Genomic DNA, 14,679 nt, shown 5'->3' with positions numbered 1-14,679 from the left:
CTACCAAGGGCCTACTTTAGGGGTGACTTATATGTAATAAAAGGGGAGTTTAGGTCTTGGCAAGTAGTGTTGAATCCCAAGTCGAAGTGGTAGTGAAACTGCACACAAAGGCCTTTCAGTGGCAGGCCTGAGACATGGTTAAGGGGCTACTTATGTGGGTGTCACAATCAGTGCTGTAGGCCCACTACTAGCATTTAATTTACAGACCCTGGGCACATCTAATGCACTTTATTAGGGACATATAGGTAAATTAAATATGCTAATTGGGAGGAGCCAATGTTACCATGTTTAGGGGAGACAGCACAAAAACTTTAGTACTGGTCAGCAGTAGTAAAGTGTACAGAGTCCTAAAACCAGCAAAAACAAGATCAGAAAATGAAGGCAGGCAGGCAAAAAGTTGGGGGAAGACTACTCTAAGGCTGTCAGGTCTAACAGGGACTCTTCTTGATTAAATATATATGTAGGTTTCCATTATCACCAAAGATCCTGAATTCACAAAGAATAATTGTCAATCGGAAGCACTTACAAATATGAACAACAGAGGCCACATTGGAAGCTATACTTCTGTAAATTTCAAAACGTTCTGAAATCCTGGATTGGAGTAAAGTTATTGCTTTAACGTGAAGGATCTCAATCACTTCTATTCAGGCTGCCAGGGCTAAGGTGAGTGTGTAATGTCAACTCTATTGCTCTAAATGCAGAGCCTATGATTCCAACTTTTAATCAATTCACAATATTCAAGCAGCCAAATCATTTAAAAGCTCCCCCTCTTTTTCCTGCCATTTCTCAAGGCAATTGAGAGACTACTTCTCACATGCGGACTCCTCATGAAGAAATAAATACATAGCTTTCCATGCTGGCAGGGAAGCACTTTTCACAGAAATGAAATCTCATAGTCAATCAATTACAAATATGAGCCCTAGTTGAAGCTGTACTTTTGTAAATTCCCAAACGATCTGAAATACGTTGTTGGAGTAAATTCAACCGCTTCTGTTTTGGCTGCCAGGGAAATGACAATTATGTACTGCCAATTTTCTCCTGTTTTGAGTGCAGAGCTGATGTCTCCAGCTTTTAATCACTACTGAATATTGAAGAGTGCAGTATCATCTACAAATTTCACCCTATTTTTCCACCATTTTATGTGGATTAACAAAAGTATGAAAAAATCACTGCATACACTAATAGATTTCTGGGATGAGGCCTGTTGGTTTTGCCAATGCTTGTTTTAATCATCCATCACTATATACATTTCTTGTTCTGGCCTAAATACTGCCTTAGCTGTCTCTTCAGGCTCATATATGTGTAAGTCTATTGCAAAACAATTTTACCTGGGACCACAAAAGCGTACTTCTCTGATACTAGACATTGAGTTTAGTCAGAAACTCCTTAAACTTCTTGCTGTTGAATGACAGATGAATGTCAGACTTGAGAGTGCCTGGTATGTCCCACACTGCAAATATGTCATCCAGCCTCTCAATAACTTTGTTGTGATGTGTTGATGACATTTCTGTCACCAGAGGAAAAAGGAATGTTCATCAATGACCACGAAAAGATAGTGTCCATTTGCCAGGAGCCCAAAGAAGTCTACGGCTACTCTTTCTCATGCTTGCGCAGGAAAATCAGACATAGTTAGTGGATGCTGGATCACCTTAGTAGACAGGGAATTGCACAAATGACACTCCCATTAACTTCCTCGCAACTTTCTCATCTAGGTGAGGGAACCACACTCAATATCTCAAGGCCCCACTTGGTGGCTACTATGCCATGATGTCCTTTAAGAGCGAGTTCAATGACTCGCTGTGTCAGACTCACAGGCATGACAATCTGGGGACCTCTAGCACAATGCCTTCTTTAGTGACAGATATTTCATCTTGGATATTTCGATATTTTTGGTATTCAACATTGTCATTTAGAGGTAGAACACTCTGGGCCTGAATACAACTTTGGAGGAGGGTGTTAATCCGTCCCAAATGTGACGGATATACCACCCGCCGTATTACGAGTCCATTATATCCTATGGAACTCGTAATACGGTGGGCAGCATATCCGTCACATTTGGGACGGATTAACACCCTCCTCCAAAGTTGTAATCAGGCCCTCTGTCTCCATGATTGTGCTGAAAAGATGTTTTTAAGGGCAAGCATGTCCTTATCGGCATTCATAGCAGCAGCAATCTGTTTGATGGACAAAGCTGCTGGTGTGCTTGACTTTACAATGAAGTTAATGTATTACTCAGCAATTCTTTACGTTGAGCTGTGCCGTTGTAGGGGTACTCATGAGAAATAGTCTGCAGGGTTTGTTTCTTGCCTGGCTTGTGCAAAATTGTATTCTTGTAAATGCACCCCCCACCTTTCAATGTGAGGGGGCTTCTTGGCCTTTGGATTTCTGAATATGGTGAGCAGCATTTGGTAGTCTGGGATGATCGTGATATGCTTTCCCTACAGAAACACATGTAAATGCTCACAGGCCCATGCTACAGTTGGATCTCTTTTTCTGTGTCGGACAAGCCTCGACTGTCATATGCCACAATTTTCTCTAAGCATGTGGATGTCCATTATGCTGAGCAAGGATTGCTCCTAGCCCCTCTGGGCTCGCATCAACAGTGATCTGTGATCAAAGCAATCAATCTCAGTTGCATTTTCAAGTGCATTCTGTATACTTTTGACGCTTCAGTCACATTTAAAGGACCATCTGAATTGGAATTGGACATTTCTTTTTCTCAGCTCTTGCAATTGGGTACTCACTGTGGCAAAGTCATGAATGTACCCTGAACAATAGCTGGCCATGTCAAAGAAAGATCGTACCATTGTGACATCTTTTGGGGAGGTACCGGTGGCTGACAGTGCTCGCACTTTATCAGGCTCGGGAGTCCTCCCTCCATCATATGTGCCCAAAGTACTTGAGTTTTGTTTTGTGAAATTCACACTTTTCAGCATTCAATGTGAGACCTGCACCTGTAAGTAACTGGCACACCTCTCTGAGAGCCTTATTATGTTCCTTCCATGTTGTTTCAAACACCAGTATATCATCATTGTAATTGAAGGCACGTGTAACAGGTTGAATAATTTTACGTATAGCATCTTAGAATATTTCTGTAGCAGATGACACTCCAAAGTGCAATCTTTTGTTTCTGAACAAACCAACATGAGTCAAAAAAGTGGTAATGTGCCTGCAGTTTTCTTATAGTTTGAGTTGATGGTAATCTTTGTTAGGTCAAGATGGGAGAAAACGGCTAGATTTAGCTGCATGATCTAATCTGCAATGTGTGGACCAGGATGTCTCTGTCTCTCTCAATTGCTTTGTTGTCTTGGTGCATGTCCATGCACAGATGTGCACTGCACCTCCACTGTCCTTTATTGGCACCACCACTATGTGCAACATCAGGGGAGTGCTTGATTTTTTTTCTTCAAATCTGTTTATTGAACATGGTGAAATTTGACAGATCAGCCGGCCACCCTGGGGAGTGGACATGTACATGTATATATTAATTATACAGTAAAACAAACATGTAAATACGGTGTGGGAATATGCCAAAGAACTGTGCTACATTAGTATGAATCGCTGTGGTTATGTTTCGTGTGGGCGGTAAGATTTAACCATGCTCTAAACAAGGGACATGGTAATGCATTTATTTATGTATATATGTATACATACATTGGAGACCCATTGGTAACCCATTTTGTATCCCTAAACATTGTGAGGGAATTAGTCAATCGGGGAACACTCTGGTCTCGACATGGCGAGCTCCTTTACGGGAGGGCAATATCATAAGTACTGTCCCATATGTGCGGCGTCTACTTTTACCCCATACAGCGTGGCAGACAAGACATGTAGGTGACTTCTATCAAGGCGAAATCAACCCATGGATAGGGGGGAATCATTTGTCTGTCCAATACCATGAGACATACATATAGTTCAAGGTGGGGGAGTATCATTCTTGGCTTCCATGGTAACAATAAAAGTGTCCCAAATTTCAGACCCTCCCTGGGCTAATCCTCTGTATTGTAGTTGACGTAGTGTGTGTGCCTCTGCGTAGGAGCATTTTAGCAGGTCACACAACCAGTTGGTGTATCCCAGAGTATGTGGAGCCTTCCAGTGAGTCGCTATTAAGCGCTTAAACACTATGAAGGCCAAATCGATAAATCTGTGTAACTGTTTATCCCCTTTGGCACGGCGGCGCATGCCTAGCAGGCATGATTCTGGTTCCATATTTAGAATATGATCAGTAATATCGGCTATGGTGTCAGTAATACGTTGCCAGCCTGTGGCTAGTGGGGGACATGCCCATACCAAGCGACCTGCCCTATCTCCCTCCACATATTTACGTGTCATAGAGTGTCTATAATCATGTTTGCTCAGTCTGGTGGCCGCTTCTCTGTAGCTTGCCCTCAGCGACTGTAGCTCCTCTACTGGCATTGCATTACTTGCTACTGCGATCTCCGCCTCGCGCAGCCGGGAATCCACCCCTGCAAACTCCCTTATCAACACCCGCTGGACCCCCACCGAGGCAGCCATGCAGTGGCCCCGTACCACCACCTTGTTGATATCCCATTCAATTGCACGGTTAGACGCTGTATTGTCATTCATAGAGAAATAAGTGGATAAGCACTGGGCAAGTTCAGCACAGAAGGGGGGGTCAGATAGTGCTTCTACATGCAGGTGCCATGTGGGGATCCGTGTGCGCGGTCTACCCCAACCCAGTACCGCGTGCAGTGGGCTATGGTCTGATATAGTGTGAGCCAGGTAATCCGACGCATGGATCTTGTGTATTACAGCCGGTGATGTGAGAAGCATGTCTATCCTGGTGTGCAGAATATGGATGGGGGAGTAAAAGGAATATTCACGCTGTATCGGATTTCCCAGTTGCCAAACATCACACAGGCAGTTTTTCGACTTCCAGGCTCCCAGCTTGTGCGAGGTACGACTGCTCGGGCAGTTGAAAGTGGTGGAAAGGACCTTTCCATGTGAATGTCCATGATACAGTTAAAGTCTCTACCCCAAATTCTGTCCACTGCTGGACCACGAAGCAGTCCTGTTGATAATGTGTGTAAAAAGCTGTGTTGATTAGTATTGGGAGCATACAGTGCCACTAGTGCCAGTGGCGCACCATCCAGGCTTCCCTCCACCACCACCTATCGGCCATCGGGATCAATCCGTGTGTGAATGACCACATAGGGCACCCCCGGAGCGTTCCAGATCGCTACCCCATGGGCAAAGGACGAGGATACCGTGCCTAACAATTGTCCCTTCCAATTTGTCTATGTTTTATCCAGAGTGGCATCTGACAGGTGTGTTTCTTGAAGGATGGCAAAATGCACCCGGTGACGTTTTAAGTATGCGTGTATGCGCTGTCGCCTGCGTGGGTTCGCCATCCCCCTCACATTCCATGTAAGCACATTATATCTTGGAGTATGCGTTTGTCCTTGTATTGTCATGGAAATGCGGGGAGGTAAATTGGTGGGGGAGCGCAGGGATCGTAGCCCATGATGACCCCAAAGAGCATCCGGAGCAACCCACCCTCGACGCGTTCGCTCCCGAGAGCCCACAGCGTGCTCGCTACCCACTAGGATAAGTGTGATGTGTGGCATTGATGTAACAAACCCATGTGAAAACAGATGGAAAATCCCATTGAAAAATAATAAAAGAAACAACAACAACAACAACAATAATAAACAGTAGCACTGAATGTGCAAAAGCAAAACAGATCCTGCAAGCAGGCATAAAGTCGAACAGGTCCATATGGAATGGGGCGCGGATGATGTAGGCCAGCTTTAGGGGTGCAAGTTCCCAGCCCTACTGTTGGACGCACTCAACCCGTCTCCATCAGATCAACAATGGCACCTACGTGGAAAGTCCAGGGTCTCGGTACATCCTCGGTCAACTAAATATTAGTGCGATTCAAATGTCATCTGCCAAACGCGGGGTGAGGAGCAGACCTGAGAGGGAGTCTGCAGAGTCAGAATGGGTTTCATGATCAGGTCTGGTGTCACCTTGATCCAACGTCTCCACTGGAGGGTCGGCCACAAATCGTGTCGTCTCTCGTAGCAGACGAGAGCGCTCCTCCGCCACTTGCTCCAGAGTTAGCTTGATCTTTGAGAGCGGCCGGCGCTTGCGTTTCTCCTTCGGGGATGACCATCCCTCCTCCGTGTTTTCTGAACGTGCGGACCGGGCTAGACCCTTGGCGTGAAGCCAGGTCCAGGCATCTTCTGGAGAGGTAAAGATATCCTGTACACGTAGTTTGGCAGGGAACAAGAGCACATATTTAATGATGTGTTCATGAAGGCGCTCCTTTACCTGGTTGAAGGAACCAAGTTCTGGACTTCCGCGGTGAAGTCTGGATAGGCTGTGATTGATGCATTCTCAAATTGCCACGGGCCTGACCTGCAAAACAGTTGCAGTATTAGGTCTCTATCCCGATAATTAAGTAACCTGGCTATCATGGGGCGAGGATGTGCTCCTGGCGGGGGTGGTCTGCCCGAGACTCTGTGGGCCCGTTCAATCTAGAAGAATTTCGGGATTTTGTCCCGTAAAACAGTCTCCGCCAGCCATTTTTCTACAAACAGTTCAGCATTAGGGCCCTCAGCTCTCTCTGGGAACCCGACCAGGCGGATGTTGTTCCGTCTCTATCTACCTTCGGCATCTTCGGCTCAGCGTTTCAGCCCTTCCACCTCTGTCGACAGATGCAGCACCTTTTCCTGTAGTGTTCTGACCATTGGGACCAACTCAACCAGGTCCTTTTCCGCATCTGAGACCCGGTCTACCAGTGCGCGATGGTCGGTCCTGAGTAGCCCGACATCCGTCAGTACTTCTCCAATCTTTGATTCCAGGGTGGTTTTGGTATCCACAATGGCCTGCAACACTCTCTCAAACTGCGAAGTATGGTTGCGCAGAGTGAGCTCCATCTGCCGCAACGCCTGAATAGTCCTTGGTTGGGGCATCTGGAGCGTCCATGGCCAGAGGGTGCCTTCGCTATCTTTGGTTTGCCCATTTGGCCCCTACAATAGTGGAAGAGAGTGCCAGGGGAGGGTTTTCTGACCAAAACCACCTGAAATCCATCCCTTAAGATTAATGACGCGGGAAAGAGGTCATACAGCGCCCAGGCAACTGACCTCCTGCGACAGCAACAGGTCCCCCCCTCCATGTACATATACTTTGTTCCACTGTGTACCTCTCAGGCATGTAGTGGTGAATGCAGACCACAGGATGTAAATCACAACCACACCTGCCGGGGCAAGTGGTGTCACCAGGCACTTTTTCTGTTGCCCCGCTTTCGTTGGGGGTGAACTTTGTCCTTAATAGTGACAGATGTCTCGTCTCTCCTTGTAGGGCCAAGCAGCACAGGAGTCCAAGGCCACACTCGCTCAAGCCAGGGCCCCAGTTATTCCTTAGTTATCAACTAATCCTGTGCCCTGTGATGCAACGATGCAGCGCAGCGCCTCCGCGCTGTCCTCCTCCTATGCGCAGCTGGCCCCGTCAGTCTGTGCGAGGGGGCGCGCCCATCCACAGGACCGGCGGTACCGACAGGACGCTTGTGGTGTCCGGCACCCCCACACAGCTGCGCAGCTCCGTCCCCGACCCGGACTGGGCCACAGCACCCCCACGTCCAAGTGGAGCGGCACCGGACAGCTGGAGCCCGCTTGCGGCTTCCACGTTAATAGAAGGCACTATCGTCTGCAAAGGTTTGCGGGCGCGCCGTAGGCCTCACCTCAACCCGGTCTGATTTGATCCAAGCGCTCCTCTGCTCGGCCTCCTCGATCGCTCATGTGTCCGACCGCGTCCGGGGCACCGCCAGAGGCACCAGGTCAGTGGGGAGACATGCGATCTGCCAACAAGGATCGGGGATCGCCTGTTAACAGGCGATTTTAGTTGGCCGGGATCGGAGCTGCAGGCTATGCTGCCGCTCCGGTCGCCATCTTGGCCAAGCCCCCAGTGGAGTGCTTGATGATGTGTTTTAGAAAGGCTTCTAGTTCCTTCTCAACCGCTTCTTATAGATGAAATGCTATCCTGTGATGTCGTGGTTCAACAGACCGGATGTCTTCATTAAGGGTGAGGTGCACCTTCATCGTTTTGAGCCTTCCTGGATCTTGAAACAAAGACCGGAACCGACTCTCATTTTCAGATTGCATATTTAGGTTGTAATTTATACGTATCAGTCCCATGTTAGCAGTGGTTGCAAAAGTAAGTAGACACGCACTAGATCGAGTACCATAAAGAACATGGATTGGAGCCTGCACAAACATATTCTTGTGCCCTAAGGTTTCTACGAACGATCCTAAACTTCGCAATGGTTTCAAAGCAGAACCTTTGTATCAGTTGCTGTGAGTTGCGGTACATGCGTCAAACTGCTAAATTGGCCAACTGGCATTATGTTGATTGGTGCACTACTGTCAATTAAAATGATTATGGGAAAATCCTTGACTTTTAGTTTGATCTTGGGGCAACGTCCATAAGAGTTCTTTTGTTTTGTTAACTCACTTGTTTTTGTTGTTCCTTTGTCCTCTTTACATGAGATAAGGCCCACATGTGCATGCCGTTCTTTTTTTAGACTTGATCATTGCACATTCACCCTCTTCGCTGTGACTCAAGGATGACTTTGAGTTATCCTTGCAGGATGAACTTGATGAAGATCGACTTTGTTTAGTTTCTATCTGTTGCAGTTGAGGTTACTTTTTGTCTTTGTGGAGGTGGCAAATATTTCAAAATGAGGCAGCACTGTACTTCACATCTTTTTCTGCAGCTACGGTGAGCCTTCGGTATCTTGCAGATGTTTTGAGCAATACTAAAGGCCACTGGCTGGCAACTTTCTCTGTCTTCGAAGGCTTCTCCGAGGACCAACAACATTGCAAGTACAACCCCGGTGTTTGCTCTCGGGTCACCGTGCCCGATTTGAGGTTGTAAGGCTGGTGAGTAAATCTTACTACTCTTACCTTTTGTTGCTGTCTTCTAGCATTATATCTGGTTGTTGCTGACTTTTATGTTGTACCTGGTTGTCACTGCCTTTAGCATTTTCTTTGTGTGAAGGATGGCTCAGCGTTGGGGCGCAACACTATGTTCTCACATCCTGGCCTGCCAGTCTTGGCGGGCTTTTCCAACTGCACTTCTCTCTTTGCCTTCAAGGTCTCCATGAGGCCTTGTATGGGCTGGACTGGAGCTTGCACTCCACATACGCCAACAGCAGGCTTCTTCGTACCAGCCTTGGCGCACATGGCTCACACGAGCAGTTTGCTATTTTCTTGCAAACTATCAGCAAGAGCAGTCTTGTTTCTTTGGGGCATGTATCCCCTACTCTTCCCCAGTTGTCGCATTCTCTCCAGCCCGGGAGCGTACACAAGAACACACCACACAAGGAGCTTGTAGTTAACATCTATATTCATCAGCATACAACATTCAACTGCCTTCTCATATTCTGTCAACCGTTGAAGACCATGCCTTAACACCTTCCAAAATGATTGCATTTAGTCTGCCCCAGGGTATGGGGACCTGATGCTCACAGCCCTAAGACTCTACAATGTGCACTAGAGAGGGGACGAGTCCTCGGCTCAGAGGGCTCTGTCAGAAAATACTTTCGTAGAAGCAAGCCTCACAAAATCGGGCTTCAAGAAAGCTTTTAGTACAGCAGTACAAAAGGCATCATTGGTAGAACAAAAATAGAGCCACTCTGACCACCAAGAACTCGTACACCCTTAATTCTGAAACTACTGAGTGTTAGGATCTTCCTCTGTATCTCATCATCCTGTTAGTGCCAGAGGTGCTGGAATTATCTCTCAATTTGATTAGGAATTTTCCCTTTTTATACCAGGGAGAGATTTGGCAGGAAATAGTCTAAAGAGGGTAAACTTTACCATATATGATTTTTTACTGCTTATTAAGTATGACGCAGACAAGTAAGTTAATAACATTTCTCAAAAAAAAAAAAAAAAATTATTTAAGAACCTTTTGAAAGTTTGTTAAGGCAGGAGTTTGAAAGTATAACATAAATGTACCCTTGATGGGTTTACAAGATTATAATATAGTCAAGTATTTTTTTTGTTATAGGGGCAGTATTCAGAAAATGCAAATGCCCATGGTGGGCGTGGTTGAGGTAGCCAGAAAAAATATAGGTAGGAGATGACCCTAACAACATGAAAAAAAAGACGAGACAACATTTGATATTGATAAACCCAATGAATAGTAATTTTATGATTTATATCTTTAAGTCTTTTTAACTGAAAGAGTGAGCATCATGCGCAAAATTTCTTTGGGAAACGTGAATGGTTAGGTTTTTTAGAACATCGTCCAACAAAAAGTATACAACATACCGCATACTTTCACATATAATAGTTTGAATCCATACATTCCTTAACTGATCTTACAGCATCTTTTGACCAATAGTTTTCCTCTCTTGATTCCAGTGATTTATTCTTTGAAGTCGATTCAACTTAGCCAACATATGTTTCCCCCACTATAGCTAGTAAGCTTGGAACTTTTTCTGGGCTCACTTGGGTGAAAAGCTAAAATATGTCCTAAAGGACTTGTGAAAGGAAGGCAAAATTCATCCTGCGGCAGAATTATGAATCTCCTAATGCAGTCTGTGTCAAGTCAGTATGGCATTTATATATCAGTCAGTGATTGAAAATCTGTGTGTAGATGGCGGTAATGGTAAATCTCAAAGGATAATAGTAAGTAGGTGGACTTCATCCGGCCCCAGGATAGTGATGTTCCTTATACGTTCTGTTTGAATCAGAATGCTAAAAGAATGCTGCTTGCTAGCAATATGGGAGAAGTACACATGCTGAGTATTAAAAAAAAAAACTATTTAAAGGAAAATGGACTTGCCGTTCAGGGCCTTCTGAGAGTTTGAAGAAGGTGAGGAGGAAACAGTGCTATTTATAGAGCAGCCAGGCATTAATGGTGATGAGTGTGAAACAAGTGAGTTGTCTGATCATACATACAAGAGGACCAAGGCGTGAGTGAGCAGAAGATGGCAGGGAAAATCAACATCAAAAAGAGGGAGTGAGGAAAGTTACCCCGGGGAATCAACAGTAAATACCAAATAGGAGGAAGTCTACTATGCTATCCCTTTTTGTGCTCTCAAGAGGAATCCTCTTTTTGAGGAAAAATCACCCAAATTTTTTTATGTGACAGCCTACATTATTGAGACCTCACCTGGTATGATTGACAATACCGGGCTGGCTCAACCCCACTTTTGGAGGGAGCACTTTGATGTTATGGAGGATCAACATTTTGGGACCAGGTGGTAACACATTACACTAATTTCACATACCCCTAACTTCTGGTAGAAGTACCAGTTGTTACTGGCGCAAATGTCAGGAGAGGGATTTCATATGCAGCCTACCAGTTACAGATATTATTTTATTATCAATATCAAATCCTCTTTAGAATTGCTTTTGAAATATTTTATTGTCCTTGCTGATTTTGGCCATATACAGTTCTGAATGCTTGAGTTGCCACTTAATTTTTGTACTTTCCCATAAATGGCTAGTGATAGAGGAAACTACATTTGAAATAGCACACTGAATATTGAAGTCAATTCTGAAACATTTGCAAAGTGATTAGTAAGGAATAACATTTGCTGACTATGGTGGCACTGATTGCTGATGTGAAATCAATTTCTTGTTGCTAGTGGCATTTGCCTGATGTTATTGTGTGTGCATATTTAATGGGAGCCTCTTCATAGCCTATGACTTTTTGCCAGTGTATTTTTACATTTGTTTGTAAAATGAGCAATTTAGAGTCATCCTTTTCAAAATGTAAATAGGGGGACTTCATTAAACTCTTAGGGGGCCGGGCTCACTCACTTTGCTGGTTATTTGATACTCGTATTTACACCACCATTTGGAAACGTGTCGGACGTTCATTCCTCTGCAGTTGTTTTGTATCTGACTCATACCATTTTTATAGGTATTATTGCATCCATCTTCCCCTAAACCATCTGAAGTTAGGTACTGAGGTGAAGACTTTTTAATTCTAATATTTGTTTTACCTTTGCAGGACACTGACAGTCATGCCTTTTCCTCTGCTGCTCCTACATCAAAACATCACATTTTACTGTGACAGCTACATGAAACCTCTGGCACTGATTGGAGCCTGGTACACAGCAAGAAGAAGCATTGGCTTCCTGTGTGAAATGTATAACCTGTTAAGAGTCCATTGTACCTCACGTCTATTCAGACAGATTGATTTTGTCCAAAAATATGGAGCTTGGGCTGTAGTTACAGGTAAGCTATTTAATGTAGGAGAGGCAATTGGTCCTAACACTTAGTATTCCACACTTAAATCACTAAATTAATTTAAAACACACACATTTGTAGTGCCTTGAAACTTTTATGAACCACAGGTAGGCCCCCTTATTTCATTTAGGTAAATAAATGTTTAGAAAGGCATTAGAATGCAGTAACAAATAATGACACTTGCTGAATTAAAGGCAACACTATTTATTTTTCTGCAGGATATTATGGTGGTACTTTTATTAATCTTCTCCAATGGAGTTTTGATTCCAAAAAAGCCAAATCCAACACATGTTTTTCCCCATGTGGCTCCCAGATCTGGTGCCTTTTCAAGGGAAATGAGTTGTTGGTTTGTGTTGTATTGGAATGGCCACATCACACAATCTATCTGAAGGTTCATCAACTAATCTGTAATATATGGTTTGTACTGGTGTCAGTGCCGCAATATATTAGCCTTTTAAGGAACATTGTCTATGCCATTGTACACCATCATTTCATCTCTTTATTTGTACTTTGCTGTACCTTTATGGAAGAGGGCAAATAAAATGCAAACTAGCCAATCCCACTCCAAAAGAATCCTTCTGGCTATACACTCTGGGCCAAATGAAAAAGTAAACCTCTACATAATAATTTCTGCCTATTTGGCCTTGATTTGTGATATGTATAAGGGGATGTATGACAGTATATGAAGAACAATAATACTGTGAAACCAGAATATCAAGTCAAAAATGTCATCTTTGGAATTATAAAATGTACATTCTTTTCATATACACTACCAAAATATTGAGTAATATATTGCTAGAAACAACTGGTGGAACCAAGCACAGAGATGCACATCTCTACAAATCACTACTGTTAAACATTTGCCATTTTCACTGTATCACTATAACACAGCTGACAGGTCTATACTGCCAAAATAAAAATATGGTACTATGGCACACTATCACAATACGACAATAGGCATGTTCAACAGCTTCACAATAGAACCATGATCATTTTAACACTATGACAATAACTTGATTTGACTGTGTCACTCTATCACAATAGAACAATCACCCATTCTTTTACTGTCTGAATAACAGAATATTGTAAAAAAGATTTAAAAAAAAAAATATATATATATATATATAGAGAGAGAGAGAGAGAGTGAGAGAGAACAATCTTTGCTCCAGACTGGCCCGCTACCCAAGGGGGGTGGAGCGTAAGCCAGTGGAACACACCAGCAAATAATGTCTAAACATACACAAAGAGAAAGCGCTCACTCAAGTGGAAAGTGATAGAAGTTTACTTCAAAATGATGCGTTTCGGCCGGCTATCCGGCCTTGATCACATGACCTGTGCACCGTATATGCCGTGACATATACTTGTGGGAAACATAAAAAAGGACCAATAACAACAAGTGTAAATTGACGCCATATTGGATTTGTAAAATGCAAATATAAGTAGCAGATAATATATTTTGAGTAGCGACCTTTAACCAATTCATTCGTATTCTGTTACTGAAATCTGTACCAGCCTATAAATACATTTGAACACCATGCATCTAGTATATCAAGAAAAAAACAACACATTTTCAAATTTGAACATATAAATGGTAAGGCGGTCAATCGTCATATATAGAATTAAAGTCTCATGATTATTATCATATCAGAACACTACTACACGTAGTAAATCATCTTCACCCCACTATTCCTCATACTCCAATAAAGCACTATAATAATCAGAGCTACATCTATGGGGACGGATAATGAAGAATCAGAAACAACGTAGTGATATGAGGTAATAAATGCAGCCAGAGCAGAAAAAGTACACTGCAGCCGAGAGGTGAGTCCTGGGGGTTGGGGGGGTGCTGTCATTATTGTGTGGGGGGGCCCAGAGCGGGTTGGGGGACACGCACGAGTCACCACCCAGACGGGTTTCTTTTCCCAAGGTCTTTGTCTCTTTGTTGGTGGTCAGTGTAAGTTACGTATAATTGACACTACAGTCTGGCTAAATGTAAATGAAACGTCATTTTCCCATCTCCTCCAATGGAAACTACATTCTACATTGTTTACAATACAGATATACAATGCGTGGTGAAAGTTACAAAAGTAAACTCACTATACACAGCAGATACCGGCAGGGGGAACTTGCCCACTGTGGCCAGGGGGTGAAAAGGATAGGGATCCTTCGAATTAGATCTGGTTGATGAAATTGAAGTATATACGGTAGCGGAAGATGGAAGAAAGTGACAATATGAGAGCAGCTGCACAGGCTTTGTTTGCAATAAGTCATGTAGGGGAAGAAAGACAGTTGAAACATGGTAATAATACACAGGGTCTATGGGATAAACTAAAAAAAGTTTGAAACATTAAATAGAGCTGACATATCAAAATGATGGAAAGCCATGTCACTTCAGAATTATGTGGACAATGGGACGGTCCCAAAAGGCCTGAGAATCCACATTATGCCC

The 14,679-nt window shown here is 43.8% G+C and overlaps 1 protein-coding gene across 2 annotated transcripts in view; it reads left to right on the top strand.

The window, feature by feature from the left end:
- The window catches only part of LOC138267339 (inactive hydroxysteroid dehydrogenase-like protein 1), a 380,706-nt gene that overhangs the window by 189,769 nt on the left and 176,258 nt on the right, over positions 1-14,679 (top strand). The window contains exons 1-2 of one of the 2 annotated variants that reach the window (XM_069216226.1): positions 8,754-8,903; positions 11,992-12,218. In XM_069216226.1, the coding sequence (XP_069072327.1) occupies positions 12,005-12,218 (214 nt within the window). In that variant the 5' untranslated portion in view covers positions 8,754-8,903; positions 11,992-12,004. Of the gene's footprint in view, positions 1-8,753; positions 8,904-11,991; positions 12,219-14,679 lie in introns of those variants that run through there. The other variant, XM_069216225.1, reaches the window with a different exon arrangement.

The sequence above is a fragment of the Pleurodeles waltl genome, chromosome 12 (genome assembly GCF_031143425.1).
Source record: "Pleurodeles waltl isolate 20211129_DDA chromosome 12, aPleWal1.hap1.20221129, whole genome shotgun sequence".
In the NCBI taxonomy this organism is placed as follows: Eukaryota; Metazoa; Chordata; class Amphibia; order Caudata; family Salamandridae; genus Pleurodeles; species Pleurodeles waltl.
This window is presented reverse-complemented; position numbering and strand designations above follow the sequence as displayed.